This window comes from Coloeus monedula, assembly GCF_965178545.1.
Source record: "Coloeus monedula genome assembly, chromosome: 3".
Taxonomy (NCBI): Eukaryota; Metazoa; Chordata; class Aves; order Passeriformes; family Corvidae; genus Coloeus; species Coloeus monedula.
Window position 1 is genome coordinate 114165527 of NC_138783.1, and position 16181 is coordinate 114181707.

The 16181-nt window shown below is 39.6% G+C and overlaps 1 protein-coding gene across 1 annotated transcript; it reads right to left on the bottom strand.

Moving 5' to 3' along the window:
- Positions 1 to 235: 235 nt before the first annotated feature.
- Positions 236 to 15776, bottom strand: PWP2 (PWP2 small subunit processome component). Its single transcript, XM_082277537.1, has 21 exons — positions 15730 to 15776; positions 15516 to 15628; positions 14709 to 14803; positions 14231 to 14330; positions 13592 to 13735; positions 13034 to 13169; positions 12388 to 12608; positions 11781 to 11924; positions 10952 to 11022; positions 10119 to 10255; positions 8925 to 9073; positions 8168 to 8315; positions 6996 to 7146; positions 6469 to 6649; positions 5386 to 5533; positions 4362 to 4470; positions 4008 to 4073; positions 3647 to 3865; positions 2398 to 2548; positions 1248 to 1322; positions 236 to 1099 (listed from the first exon to the last, which is right to left on the bottom strand). The coding sequence occupies exons 1-21, from the start codon at positions 15745 to 15747 to the stop codon at positions 949 to 951; spliced, it is 2727 nt and encodes a 908-aa protein (XP_082133663.1). The 5' UTR covers positions 15748 to 15776; the 3' UTR covers positions 236 to 948.
- Between the last annotated feature and the right edge of the window lie 405 nt (positions 15777 to 16181).

Consider the following 16181-nt stretch of genomic DNA (forward strand, 5'->3'; position numbering starts at 1 on the left):
ATATTTGCAGTATCTTCATTAACAAAGCCCTTTTAACACATGGCTTGAAAGTATTACAAGGACAGGCACAATTCTTTGTATTCAGAACCCAGCTCTTATTAGCCAGTTCTCCCATCAATTCACAAAAACAAAGGGAATCAAAAGTTTCAGGTTTTAATGTGTTAAAAAGCAACATTTTAAAAAAGAAAGGGCTTTAAAAAACCCAAAACAACAAAAAAAACCAAAAGACCCCAAACCAAATAAACCACCACATTTGTAACACATTCTCCTACAGTTTAAGTTACATTATTGAGTTGGTAATGTCCAAACAAATTTTCACTACAGTATCACAAGGCTGTCAATCAAACCTCTACAAAAGTTGTAAAGCCCAGTAAATTTTGTCCCATAGTCATTGCTACAGGTCTAACATTTATCCTCATTATTGAAACCTCATCACATCTGGGAGTCACAGAACTAAGAAAAGAGTGTTCCAGAAATATATACCTATTAAATCCAAGTAAAACAACATTTAAAACAAGAGCAGTACATTTCCAATTCAGAAAATATTTTTATCCTTTTTAAAATTCAGAGTCCAATATAGGACAAGCCTGTACTACAAAATTCACAATACTTAATGTACAAGGCATTTTTAATAAAGAATTAATCCAGTCATACTTCCAACTTCACTAAGAACACTTTTTTGTTTTCTTATTTGAAATCAGGAATTATTTAAAAAAAAAAATCAGTTAATCAAGAAATCAATGCTGTCAAGTTTACAGCCAAAGGGTACACGAAATAGGCAAAAAGTGCCATCCATGGCATATCCCACATTTCCATCGCTACCTCCCATGTAACTCCATCCCACCGTTAGGAACTGATGCCACTATGAGGGCCACTCATTCTCAGTGAATACCACTGCATAAAATACTGTCTGAGGTTTTCACCCTCTCAAAAAGAGTAATTAGGAACTCAATTATCCTTATGAGCTTCTTGCATAAGATAATCACTGTCAGAATCCAATTCTTCTTCATCTCCTGGTGTTTCCTCTGCTGGACGTTTCATGCCGCGCTGTTGAGAAATGGCCAACGCGTATTTGATGTTGTAGATATTCCATTCACAGCTGTAAAAATAAATAGGAACACGTTGTTTACCTCCTGAAATAAAAACAGCTCTAAAAGAAGTCTGTCTCGGAAGTTTTAACAGCACACTATCATCCCCCACATCACACCAGGTTTTTGATTTGAACTTTCAAATATAACAATACATACAGTTTTGAAACATCTTCAAAGTGACGCTGGATGCTCTTCTGAAGGAACTGTATCATAGGGAGCAGCTTCACTGACCTTGGATGGAGAAAACATGCAATTTGCAGTGCAATTCAGATTTACATATGGAGATCTAGAACGTTTCAATACTTTCAAGATTTTAACAAGCACACATTAACTTCAATGCAAACTTTTTAATACTAAATAAACAGAAGTTCTTTCCTTTTGACTGTATCCTCAATGATTATACTCAATACGAGCAATATACTGTGAAAACTATATTTTTTCTAATGACAAACTCCATCCTGAAGAGCTAATTCTACTTCCTGTAGCAATGACAGTTCCTTCCAGATACTACAATACTTTCTGAACAAGGGAGAGTTTGTTTTAAATGCTCCTCCTCTACTTTAGCAGCAACAAAAGGAGAGAATTCATTCCAGTCATTTCAGTAACTAAAACATTATACCCACATTGAAGCAAGGGAAAAGTTACAATGCACTGTTTTTTAAATTGCAAGACTTCTTCTCAGATTTCCTCCCACTTAGCCCATTGTAAATTTGTAAATTTGCCTGCTTTTTCTCCTGAAAGTCTAAAAATTCCTTATTATGGGTGGGCTGAATAGAATTCACAGACCAGGCCCATGTAGTTCTAAAGTACTCTGTAGGAAGGCAGAGTACTACCAGCTAAGAGTGCATGCTATAATCACAAGCTATGTCTGTAAAAATGCAGTCAGTACCTGCATGTTACCTTTCAGTTACATTTAAGATGAATAATTGTTTAAAAGCACAATTGCCAAAATCCTACTATCACTCTTGTAATCTTTATACATTTATTGGCTAAGCAACTTAGGCAAAGTTTTATCTGTTATATATGAAAAATGTTTCTGCAATGTATCTTTGTATCTTGGATACAAATCCAATAATGTATCCCAATTCTGTCATACACACTTTCTAGAATCTTTTTAGACCTTTAAGATCAAGTCCAAACTGTAACTTTTACCATTAGTACAGAAGTTGTAAAACTGAAGTAGTTCTAATTGTTGTGTATGCATTATTTAGAATGTCACTAAATGTTAAGTAAAAGTCTTAAACGAAAAGGTTTTTATTTTAATTTTTAAATCCTTGTCAGCATTTTCACTTTCATGGGATCTCACCTTGTTTTCAGCTTCTGTCCATGCAGCATGAGCAACTTATGAGCCCAAATAAGATAGAACTCCAAGTGACAAGAGGTCTCAAATGCAGAGGCCAGGAACTCCAGTAACTTCTCCACATACAGGTCTGGCAGTGATGAGCAGACAACATCAACTGGGCAAAAAGGTAAAAAAAAGCCCATAAACATTCAATAGAGTTATTATTTGGAATAACATGAAAGAGACCACAGGAAAGCATAAGGGGAAGGAGAAGAAAGCTGTATCTTGGCAAGTAGTGGATATTTAGTGCTGTATTTCAGGGTACAGCACCACAATCTCTAAGGGGACAAATCTTCCTTCTTTGAACCTTCCAAACACTACTGTATTTAAATGCAAGAAACTGACTCCTCCCTCTCCAAGTTCTTCCTCTGAGCAGAGTACTCCCCCCAGCAGCTCTCCTTCAAAACTTTTACTCCACCCTTTCTTCCTCTTTCAGTGTAAAAGATTGTATTGTTGCTGCTCCTTACTTCAGCCAAATTGCTGTATTCAGTGGAACTAGTTATGCACAACAATCAGAGGCAGTAAATGATACTTGAAAAGACAGCAAAGTCACCTGCCCACACAGGAAGTGTCTGAATGCCATTAGCAACTGCACAGCACAAAGAAACACAATTTAGAAGCATTCAGAATAACCCCAAATATAGCTAAATGACCTCCTTATATATAATCCACTCTCATAAACAGCTTTGGTTTAAGAAACAGGCACACAATCATCCTGTTAACAGTGGATTACAACAGCCTCTCCTCAGCTGTACTCTGGCCCTCCAATCATTTCCCAAGCCCTCCACCAGGTGCTCTGAATATCGATGTCTTTTCTTGCGCTGTCAATGCCAGAACTAGGCACAGTAGTCCTGATGTGGTGCCACAAGTGCTCAACAGACAAGATTCATGACTTTCCTCAAACTACAGACTACATCCTTGATACTGGTTAATGTTCTTAATCACACAGGCACAGTGCTTACTCATGTTAAACTTGCTGTGCCCCTCCAACATCTGCTGCTTCCGAGAACTGACATCCAAAAACTTTGCCTGCACATCTAGGCCTGATCAAATTCCATGCTGAGAAGTCACTAAATGAGCATGAAGTAGACTGGTAAAATTGAAACATCAATTAACACTAAAAAATCCACCTTTACACCTCAACTTATTTTGGCTTGCACATGTCTGCTTACAGCTAGCTCAGCCCAGTTTCGTGGAAGATCCACCCACTCACCTTCACTGCTAGGGACAGCCTCTATGACCTCCTGAATTAATTTCTTTTCATTCAGCTTGAAGGCCATGACGATAGCCATAGTGTACTCCTTCTGACTCAGTGTTTTGTGTATATTGCTGGGTGTGACATCAATGTCCAGCTCAAAAGGATCAAAAATTAGCCCAGAGTCCAATGAATAGAGCAGGAGACCCTCTGTGGTGGTGGCTGCCCAGCTTCGTCCTAGAAGAGAAATAACAATATTTAACAACAAAGATGACTTTTCTAGAATGGAAACAGAAGAGTAATGATAATCCTCCAATGCTCTATGCTTTTGCTTGTTTTAGATGGAATAAAAAATCCTAAATAAATTGTTGATACTAACCTGTAGGACAGAATCTCACACAAGTCACCCTTATTTCTGGTTTGAAGTGTCGATAGCTCATGTCACCTAAAAGAGAAGTTTAGAAGTGATTTAACATATTCACCACAAGTTCACAGTCTAGTTATCAACTATGATGTCACCAATAAATAATGCGGGGCATGGTAAAATCTGGCAGAATTAAAGACTGGGTAAGGAAGGGACAGTCCATGTCCAAGAGATCCTACAGCTTAAGTGGTGAGGCTGAATTTTGTTATCCTGATGTTAAAGCTGAGCTCAACAAGTCAAACCCTTGTCTACGTTAAGGGTTTTGATCTACATAAAACTAGAAACAAGAGAGCAAAGCCAAAGCCATACCTCTTTTTACTCCAGGAAGAGGAATGGCAACACCTTCGTCACCTCCACCCCCTTCATCAATCAGAGCCATGCTGCCAAATTCAGTCATTTTTCTCCGATCTAAGTACTCCTAGAAAAACATGCAAGCTCCATTCACTGCACTGAATCTCTTCCCACATGGCAGAGCTCAGCTCAGGCTTTGGTTTCACATTATTACAACAACTGTATTCTGTGTCAGATGCATTGTTTGCTTCCTCAGCTGCAGCCCTGCTCTTGCAGCCCTTCAGGTTCCATACCTGCACTGTGCTAATTCAAGGGCTGTGTGGCCAGAACACTGCAAATGAGATTTTAGGGACCTCACAATGTAAATGAGATTGTAGGGGCCCTCATTTCTAAAAACCCATCCCCTGTAGGGTTCTTTTTCAGCTGGCTCTCTCTCTTTCAAGCCAGATGCTGAGCTACAGTAACTCACAAACCACTGCTGACAAAGAAGCGTACTTGGAACCACAGTCAAATACAGCCTGATACAAACACTGGAACAATCATCGTTCCCAGGTTAGGGGATGTTGAAAAGGGTTACTGGGATGTTTTTCCTTCTGATGCTTTTCATCATTCACTTTACTCTTGAAGGAATTTAATTTGGCATTTGGCAATATTCAGAAACAGAGTCTGTAAAGCTCAGTGATGTTGTTCCATGCCCACAAAAAAAATCCTTCATTTCTCTGCTAACACAAACTGACACCAGGGGAATTAGCTTAGTACAAAATGTTGATAATTTAAATTTTCACTTCCATTTTAAGTCTAGTGCCAACTAACTTAGTATGCCTGAGAGTTCTGCCCATTCAACACAAGCACACTGCAAATCTGGCAAGAGTTTCAGGAATTAATTCTGTTCCAAGAAGAATATTTCCTTCTCTCTCTCCTGCACAAAAATAAGCCCATTCTTAAAAAACCATTCATGAATCACACTTCATGAGATGTTATACCAAAACCAAAGTCTTGTGGGGGTGGGGAAATGAAAAAAAAGACTCCTGTGCTCACATACCTCCATTGCATCTAAAGAATAGTTGCATGAAATTTCAAATTTTTTCATAAGAATCTGTTCCTTGACATTATATATACAGACAAATTTTGACAATCCACCTGCCAGAATAGATTGACCATCTGCTGAGTAGCACAGGGTTGTAAAAGATCTGGTAAAGAAAAAGAGAAAGCAGTTAATTTCACTGTCACAATCAAGCTAGAAGACATGAGTACAGTGTGAAGACTCAGAACCACTGCATGGAAAAAGTGGAGATCTTCATTCACATAGTATGTGCTTTACACACAAATTTACTACAAAGCATTTGGTGCTTTACTATGAATCACAAACAATTTAGAACTTCTACAGCTTTTTGAAGTTGAATCCATACTTCTAAGTCCCAGCTCAATGAATAAATTCTCAAACTACACCCTACACAACACTCTGGACAGCCAGGAGAGCTACAGAAAAACCAGTGCCATGGCATGTTTGAAAGAGATGGTTGAGAGCTCATCACCAAAAAACCCCTTATTTTTTCCAAAAAGTCATTGTTTCTTTTTTTTTGTTTGTTTTTTGAGTGGAAGCAATACAGGCAAAAAAAAAAAGAAAAGGGAAAAGAGAAGAATGAAACATTTCTCTAATACACTTTTTGACAGTACACAAATTCAACTTGCCTTTAAACATTACTTCACATGCACAGCAACAGGTAATGAACCCCATACTTTAATTACTTTTTTCAAAAAACATAATAGTTTCTACACACTAATGGTTACATACTAGTATTTCTGTAGGAAGCTAGCTACTTAAAAACCTACCCCTAGCAAATTCACAACTTGGCCTAAGAAGCTTAATATCATGCTGGCAACCCAAGTTCATAACTGATGAGAAAGAACACGTGCTCAGAGTGATGCTGATCAGTGAGAGAACACAGCAAACTACGAAAGGGAGGCATCTAGGTGTCAGGCAGTCTTTTCAAATCCAGCATCAGAATCAAAATATCTCAACAGCAGATGCACTCTGAAATCTTCACGTTGAAAACAAATGGAAAAACAATTCAAAAGCAAGCCAGTGTGGCACCCCCTTGTCACTGCAGCCCCCTGTACGTACTTGCCCTTGGCTGCCTGCTTGGCAGTTATTTTATCCAGCTCCTTCCTCCCCATCTGGAGATCGTGCCTGCCCTCAATGGAGCCAGTCTGTGCTGCATTTTCATGATCCCAGAATGTTATCTGGCCATTCAAAGCAGCAACTGCGAGCTCCTTGCCATCAGGACGGAAGGCAACAACAAGAACTGCAAAGAATTTAATAATAACAGTTAAAAATGCAGTCAGATACTTTTCTAAGAAAATACCCTTAATTTTTCTAGGATCTTATCTCAACCATTAGAAAAAATTTAAGAGTAACAAGTATGACTGCACTTTTTCTCCTGGGCAACATACAAATGTTTAGCTAATTATAAAGCTGAGCTAGAATTAAATATTTACTGCACTGTTGAACAAGTCCTAGAGTGAAGTATCTCAACTACAGATTTTCATTTCCAAGAATGAGTCTGTCTGTATTTGACATGTTCTGTTGTTATTAACATATTTTACATGTATTTTTATATTTGATAAAAGACAAGAAATGAAACAGATTACCATCTGAGTTCATTATTAGTGTCTCCTTAGTTCTCCAGCTGTCCAACATATCCCATAACTTGACAGTCTTATCCCAAGAGGCACTGGCTAGAACACACTTCATTGGGTTAAAGGACAAGCTGCTGATGGGACCCTCATGACCTGCTAAGACCTAAGAAGAGAAGCAAAAATAACCTGGAATTAGGTGGAAGAAACTGCTATCTGTGTGGTCTGCATTCAGTAAACTCCAGATATAGCCATTAAACCATGCCTGACTTGTCCACACATGCTTGAGATCACTTTTGGACACAGGGCATGATACACACCAGTGATTCTCAACTTCTAAAAAAAAAAATTCCCTGAAGTGCTACCACTACATAAGCATCTACAACCACTCCTATGTGCACACTTTAGGAATGCAGTGTGCCATTTTCCTCCCTCCTTGCAAAACAATCAGACCAACTGTGAAAAATTAAGTCATTGCTCAGAGAATTCAGAATCTCCTGCAGTTGATAACACTTCAGAAAAAAAAAAAAAAAGACTGAGAATAAGAGTAACAGATTTTCATTTCATGGAGCTCCTACTTCTCAAAAAAAAAAAAATCAAGGAAAGAAACTACACCCAAAACTCTGGAGATCTAGTCAAGTATACCCTGAGTTACTGAAGTGACCTGTATTGCATGGCTGTGCCAAATTAAATTAGTGAATCACTGAGCTCTTCTACTTGTACAAGATGTACAGGAATACTTAAGAATTGAAAAAATAATTGAAAAATCATGGCCCTGCTGTGCTGCAGCAAAACCCTCCATGAAATCTGCATCAGTCTTAATACAGCAACTACAATTTCTTCATTACCTGCAGAAAACATGTAGAAAAGAACATCTCTGAACAAGGAGGGAAAGACTCTCATGCCCATGTGTTAGCTCAGCAATATCGGTGTTACTTCATCACTAGAAAGAGCTCATTACTCAAAAAATTTAAAAACTACTTCCTACACAAATTCAGGGTGATCTCCACGCAATAAATTAAAAAAAAAAAAAAAATGCTGAGAGCAACACAGTGTAGCTTATTTTTGAATGTAACAAAACACTTCATGTTATATTGAAACCCTCGAAACTAATCCCAAACTTGCTGAGTATCACCACACTCCACACTGTGTTAAATTCAAGCCCTCCCAACACAGTGGGTCCTTACATCTAGCAGCCTCCCACTCTGCATTGACCAGATGAATATTTCAAAGGAATCCTGGGAACCAGCTGCCACAATCTCGCCACTGGAGTCCACAGCTAAACAGGAGAACTGACTTGGTCGTGGGGACGTAAAGGTACGGAAATTCCGGTACCTGTTGAAGAGGTGAAAAAAAATTATGAGAACATTTTAAGTAGATTTAAATGTGTGTTTAACAAGTGTATTTTAAAAATGAGTTCATTTGTTTTGTAAAGATTTGTAAGTCTTTACAAAATATTCTTTGATGTGATAACTCAGCATAATTACAAGATCCAAAAGAAGTATGAAAAACTCTGCAGAAACAGAAGACAGAAATACTCAGAGGAGCTTTCTTCTGTTAAATAGCACATGTCAGTGGTTTAGAAAAATGGGCTTGTTAACACACCCAATTCTGTGCACAGCTGTATTATACTGCAGAAAGTATTGTTAGGCAAGTGCCTTCTCCCCATGTGAGCAGAGCCAGACAACGACCTTCCTGGATTTCCAGCTTCTCTGCGGAAAGCTTCTCCAGGACTTTCTTCACAGAAACTGGATGGAGTAACAGCATTCCTAATTATATATAATATAATATCTAAATTGAAATCAAAGGCTGAATCAAAAACCAGTAAGGCAGTGTTCATGTTTATGCAACTTCAAGCAAGCAATCAGCAGTTTGCTGTGTTTTGGGGGCAGTGTGAAAGCTGAGGACTAAATGAGACACAAAAGTTTTCGTGTAAAGAGCTACCTGTGCAGATCAAAGGCACGCACTGTTCCATCAAGGGAAGCACTCAGAACAACATAACCAGTGGAAGTGAAGGTTACAGCAGTTACTCCACTGTTGTGTTCTGTAAAGGTGACAAAACAAAAGCTGCTTGAAGTGTTCCACACTTTCACCTGCAAAGACAGACAAGGAAAGACTTCTTAGAATATCCATCAGCAAAAAGAGAAAACAAGGGTAAGGCAGCAGCAGAGTAAGAACTCTACAACAGCATAAAAGACTTTCAATAATATCAGTCAAGAGGCCACAGCTTATCCTTAAGCCTCTTAAGACACATTTGCAACATAAAAATCTAAGTGGAGATAGCCACAAATGAAGTTGAAACAAAGTTAATTTTCAAGGAAAGTAACACTTGGTGAGCATCTGGAGCTTCCAGGCTTGTACTGCCAGGGCTAAGGCAAGTGTCAAATTCAAAACCAACTCCAAAGCTGCCAAAGAAGTTACAATTGAGACAGTATTTCAGGTGGGGTTTTTTCCTGATCAAATACCTTATGCATTTAACTTTCTGCAGTTTAAGGCTTCTGGGGTTTGGTCAATTTTCAATCTGAATGGCAAAAGCCATGAACTGGCAGATCTTTTTCTGACATTCAAAAGTTTTGATTGGAAATCAGCTACTACTGTTGTCCCACTTACGTGCCAAGACATTGTGGCAAAACATCTTTTAAAATAAAAGTACCTGTACACACAGCCTATTATTTCAATGCAAGTCATACATGAGAAGTTAATTTTTCTTTAAAATAACAAGCTTTTGGAATGGTACATTAAACAAAAAAATTGCACTTTTATGAATAATTTGAAAATAATTTCATATCAAAAACAATTATTAAAAGGGCAAGAAGTTGGGTGGCTGAAGTTCATTCATCCCAAAATATCATGGAGTCATAAATAAATGAACACTTAATGAATTAGGTATTTTTGTTTTTATGGTGACTGGACCTATAATAATTAAAAAACTATCTGCTAGAAAGTGTAAGTGATGCAATTTGTAGACAGAGGTAAGAACAAAGCAAAATGCTCTAGAGAGAAAAATCAAAACATTTAAGGGACGAGAGAATAAAAATTTTTGACTTTGTAGTAACAGAGCTTTCTACACAGAATGGAAAGTCAAGCTGCTTAGTACGTTACTAAAAGTTCATTTTCCAGCAATGTTCTCTCACTTACTTTCCCATCCTCCCCTCCAGTTACTATGTACTGTCCATCTGGAGAATATGCCAAGGAAACCATGCTGTTGAAATGGCCCTGCTGCTTCAGCACGTAGGACTCGCTCTGCCATTCCCACACCAGGAGCTGCCCCAAACCTGTAACCACAGCAGGATTTACCACAATCATGAACACAATGACCCTGCAAATGCAAGCCACAAAACACATAATGGCAAGCAATGTTAAAAAAAACCAAAGGTTGATGCAGACAGGTTGAATTCTGTATCTTTCTGTCCTAGTAAGAGCTTTTTCCTTTATAATGTCAAGGCAATTTCCTCGACAATTTCCTCCAGGAGCTGTTACTTGGAATAATGCTTTTAGTGCTACAACAGCAACGCTACCAACCAGCTGATAAATGAGCTGGAAAGAAAAGCAGGGCTGCATATAAGGGTAAAATTTTGGGTTTCATGCAAAGCATTATGGACAGGGTGGGAATGCAGAACATCCAGGCAGGTTTGTAAAATGCCACATGCAACAAGCAGCAAAGGAAGAGAGAACAGCCTAGAATGAAAGCAGAAATTAACTACAAGGGATCTGGGCTTTCCCCTAACTCTTAGAGCTTTTCTATATGAAATATGTATTGTTTCCTGTACCAACAAACTACTTTCCTGAATCATCAGAATTCTGTGAGGAGAGATTGATAAGTGATACTTGCTTTACTGCACCTAGACACCACAGATATGAGATTATAAATTATTTAACATTCGGAATCAAGACAAGCAAGAGGGTTTTGGGCCTCATGCCCACCACATTCCTCATTTTTCCATGAATACAGGCTAAAAACATTGACTAACCTGAGCATCCAAACGCAATCCAGTCACCAGTGCAGTTGATAGAAATAGAAGCTATCCTTTGGTCTGAAATACTAAAGTAAGAGGATTATCCAATAAACAAACTTGTGTTTTTACATCTTGTGTGATAACACTTGAAGTTTAATACCTATTAACTCTATTCAAGCAAGTTGTTTGATTGTTTCAGTGAACTTCTGTAACACCATAAAATCAAAAACCACAAAGTTCTTTCCTTTGTTCCACTCCAAACCATCAAACATTCCTTACTCAGAATGAAGGCAGAGGATCTGCATCCTAAAGATGTACTTGCCAACAGAGAGTAAAACTCCCCAGTTTAAGAAAATAAAATACTTTTGTATATGGAAATTGTTCAGCTGGCATCCTACAGCTAAGGAAAAGAATTCTGATTTGATTTCTCAACTTAGACACAATTTACAGATAATTTTACATATGCAGACCTTTCCATAATTATACAGAATATAAAAATATTTTCTACAAAGAAACTGAAAACATTAAAGTCCACAGAGTTAAAGAAATCTATAGCCAACAACCAGGAACTCCTGAGTAGTTTCCTTATTCAGACCTCACTTTTCCAAAATAACCTATGGAGTGGAATTATATGTTATTTATTGCATACATTTATGATTCTACCTCTCCAGAAATTACAGTATTAAACAGATAGTCATGTTTTAAGATTTTTGTGCTCTCTTTATTCATCCTTCACTGCTCAGCATGATGTGTTCTCAGTCAAACAAACAAGAACCCTCCCCAAAAAAACTTACTCCCTTCCCCCCCAAACCAAACCAAAACCAGTGACAACCCCATACCCCACCTCAAGGAGTGGATCAGACTGAAATCTGGAAGCTCGTGGAGGTGAAAGATTCCAGAGGCAAAGCCAGTGACTAAAAGATGTGTTTTCTTGTGATATGCTGCAGCTGTCAAGTTATTAAAATCTCCCTCTTTATTGAAAAAATACCTGGCATGCAAGAAATAAGAAAGAAGCAAGGTGAATGTTAAAGAAAATTATGTTGTTAGAGCTGCATCTCCAAGCAGCTCACCAAAGAGGCTGATGAGCCACCTTTGTGCCATCTTCTGAAGTCAACTGGCAAGAAATCAAAGCCTCCAGACTTAGAAAGGGTACTGTAATAAAGATCCCATTTACATTTTTTGAGTTCCAAACACTAACACACCATGAGCCAGTATTTCTTATATCATTAAAATAACACTTGTTATTCTGAAGGTGAAAGGTACTGCCCTTCATATAATCAAAGGTAAGATAGACAGGAGTTCTACCAGTACTGCTTAAAACGGGATCTGCAGTGAATTTCTAAATCCTGGGCAGTCTTATACTGCTTTGAATAAGTTATAACAGATGAAAAAAAAAGCCCAGTACAATAAATCTCATTACAACTTTGACTTGATAACTGAAAACCACTTACTTCGCAACACGTGAATATTTAACCTTATTTCTAGTCTCTTGTTCACTTGGATCAGCTTTCCCATGAATTTCTTCACCCTTTGGCTCTTCAAGCAGCTCTTCATCATCTTCTGCTGTCTTCTTTTCCTTTGCTGCATCTTTAGGGGGCATTGGCTTCAAACCATCCAGCTCAGTGTCACACTGCCACACACACAGAGCTGCATCCTGGCTAATTGTGTACAGCTAGAATACAAACACACAAATTATTATTGTCCAATACCTGCTCTCTGTGCTCTGCAAAAATATGAATATGGACGTGCATCAGGATAATACATTACTTAGTCCTCTGGAATCTGAGGTGCTTTGAACTGGAAATTTAACTTGTCCTGAGAACTGGTGAATTATTTTACCTGCCCTCAGAAAAATTTTGCAAGGACCAAAGGCAACTTGATTACCAGTCAGCATTACAGCTAAGCTAAATAATTTTTTCATATTTAAAGCTATAATGTTTTAGAGGAGCAAATTTAAACACAAAATTATGGCAGAGCCACCATCAAGAGACACTTCTGTATTATCTAAATTCTGAGATATTGTCAAAATAGCCATCTACAGATAAGAGTCTGCTTCAACTATTTTAATATTCAAATATGTTGTGTAATTATCCATACATCTAGGCTGTTCTCTTCAAAAAAGCAGGCTACTATGACATCCTTATGGCCTCCAAGAGAGTAGTAGATCAAGTTTGCCCATCGTTCTGCTCCAAACACCCATGTAGACATGTCCTTGCTCCCCACTGCAAAGCACCTGCCAAAGAAAAGCCAATTCCAATTAGAACACTGGATTGCAAAACTCTTCACTGGGTGGAGCATGTCCTGAGCTCAAATTCACCAGTCACCACTTTCATTTGACAAACATCAGAGTTGTAAGCTGAGGGTGGTGACTGTAGCCAAAGTAGACGAGGGTTAAACACATTCAAAATGTCAACCATGCTCACATTCCTAAGGTATACTCCTTTTATGAATTAATATGCATTTTCAAGCAAGAATACAGTGTTGATCCCCAACACATGCATATTTTATACTTTCTGGTCTGCCTGATTATATTTTTTAATTAGAGACAGAATTTTTAAAGCTAGTAAAATACTTCAGAGGAAAGAACATGGGACTGCAACATGCCTGCAAATATTAACATGTGCAGGTAGACAATGCTTCAATTTAACAACTCACTTGGAATCATCAGTCCAGTCAATACAAGTGGTTTCATCATATGGGCCATAGTAGGTTTTGTCCAGAACAAATGCATTGAATTCTCGTTTCTTCCCAGGAGCATGGTACAGGTAAGCAAGATTGTCTTTTGTAACCACAAATTTCCTGGCATAAGGGGGGGGAAAAAACATCATTGCACACAAAGCTGATAAAGCAAACAACTGTTCAGTAAAGACTACAATATAATGAAACAAAACAATAATAAAAAGGTTCCTGTGCTACTGAAACAATAAAAATGGATTGCTTTCGAATGAAAAACAAAGTATTTGCAGATTGATATTATCCCCCAACTTAAGCATTATAAAACAGAAAACCTTCAGTAAAAATCACTGAAGTTGAATAATGAAATTCTTATTCTCCAAGTCTCAAAACAGAAGGAAAAGTTCAAACACTCAAGCCAAGATATTCTATTTCCAAGGCTTTGTTTTCCTTCTTTTCTTCCCCCATCGATTTTACAAAGCAACTCTGATAAGCTTGAAATCTCCCCTCATCCACAAACAGGAAACATTCACAGATTGGTTATAGGGTGTCTTCATAATCACAAGTAATTTATGGGGCAATTCCTGCTATTTTGTCATAAAGAATGCACTCTTCACTTACTTGCCATCAGGGGAAAAGCTGACACTGTGAACTGGCTTGTGAAAATAAAACTGATGTATCACACATTTCCCAATCAAACTCACAAGCAAGGCAGCTCCCTCTGTAAGGGCAGAAAAAAAAGGATCATGAGAATAATTGTGTTCCCAAAGAAATCATAATCCTAGCATGCTTAGTTTCTTTCCTTAAAGGGATGGGGGGGAAGCACCTCCTCAGAAACTTTTCAAGACAGTGTGCTTAATATTATTAACATAAAAAAATACAATCCAAATGATGAGACACTAAATTCTGTAAACAATTTATTTTTCAGTTCTGTAAATAAAGATATCTTCCCCAAAAATTCTAACGTAAGTAATTTTTAAAGCAGACCACCTCTAATTTTGTGTTAGGGTTGAACACCTAGCAATTCAGATTTCCCCCACTCAAGGCTGCATTTTTACTGAATTCTTTCACAAAACAAAAGTCTCCTTTGTGCTAGTACCTTCATCAATTAGAATGGCAAGGCTTCCATCTGGAGAGATCCCCACACACACAATATTGAGCCGTGTAGCCAATGGCAACGTCTCACACTTGTTACTGCAACAAAACCACAGAACAGTAAAATGGGGACAGGGATGTAGGAAGAACATCTTCGGTATCAATGAAATATGGTTTGATGTCTTTGTTAAAAACTACAGACAATTTGGATGTAAAACCCCCACAACTTTCTTTAGCTGTCACAATCCCATCAACACCAGCTACGTGGGTTGTTCTGTGCAGGTCCAGGAGCTGGACTCGATGGTCATCAGGGGTCCCTTCCAGTTCAGGATGGTCTGTGATTATATGTAAGAGACAGGCTCCTGACTGGAATACAGGCACAGGGAGCAGCAATCACAACTCTGGCACACGGGAAAGGCTGATGATGCTCTGAGCTTTGTTACACACAAGACAGAAGCACGCAGGCAATCCACACAACTGATCAAACACAAACCTATTTTCTCCCTTTTCTTTTTTTTTTTTTCCTCTGAAATACAGCTTTACATAATTCCTCTGCTATTCTCCATATGGATATACCCGCACAACACCGTGACAGGAATTCCACTAGGCAGGCTTCTACCTTTAAACGCTAAGGCAGACGCTTTCCAGGATTTTTTGGAAGGCCGAGCATCCCACAGAGCCCCACAGGTCGGGCTCACAATCTCCTCAGAGCCCCACGGATCGGGCTCACAATCTCCTCAGAGCTTTATTCCCCCCAGAGCACCCGCGCCGGCAGCGCCAGCCCCTTCCCCGCCCCTCGCCGCTCTCTCACTTCTTGAGGTCGAAGAGGGAGATCCTGTTGCCGACGGGGCTGAGCAGGGAGTTGCCATCGCGGGTGAAGCTGAGGTTGCCGCGGCGGTACACGGTGCCCAGCAGGCCGGAGAACTGCGGGGGCAGGAAGGGGCAGGGTTAGAGGGGCTGGGGAGATGGGGAGGTGAGGGGGAGATGCTGGTGGGGGTGGGGGGCGGCCCCCGCCCCGCGCTCACCCGGTACGCGAAGCGCATGGCGGCCGCACGTGGGGAGCGGGGCCGCGGAACTGCGGCGCTGAGGGGCGGGCGCTGGGCCGGGAGCCGCACATGCGCCGGGGATGAGGGCAGGGCCGGAGGGGAGGGCAGGGAAGGGGAGGAAAGGGAGCGGAGCTGGTGCCGCCGTAGAACGTCAGCCCCGCGCGGTGGCTCTGCCGTGAGTCCCCTTCCCCAGCCACGGGCCCGCCGCCACCGCCGCCAGCCGCTCCTGGCCCTCCGCAGCACCCGCTACGAGCCAGGGGAACTGTGGTTCTTTTTAGTAAATATATTACGGTATTTATTCTTTTTAGTAAATGCCTTGGGCTGACTGCGGGCGCTGGGCCTGTTTAGTCTGGAGAAGAGAGGGCTGAGAGAAAATCTCATCAATCCTTACAAATATCTCCCAGGCGGGTGTCAGAGGATGGTGCCAGACT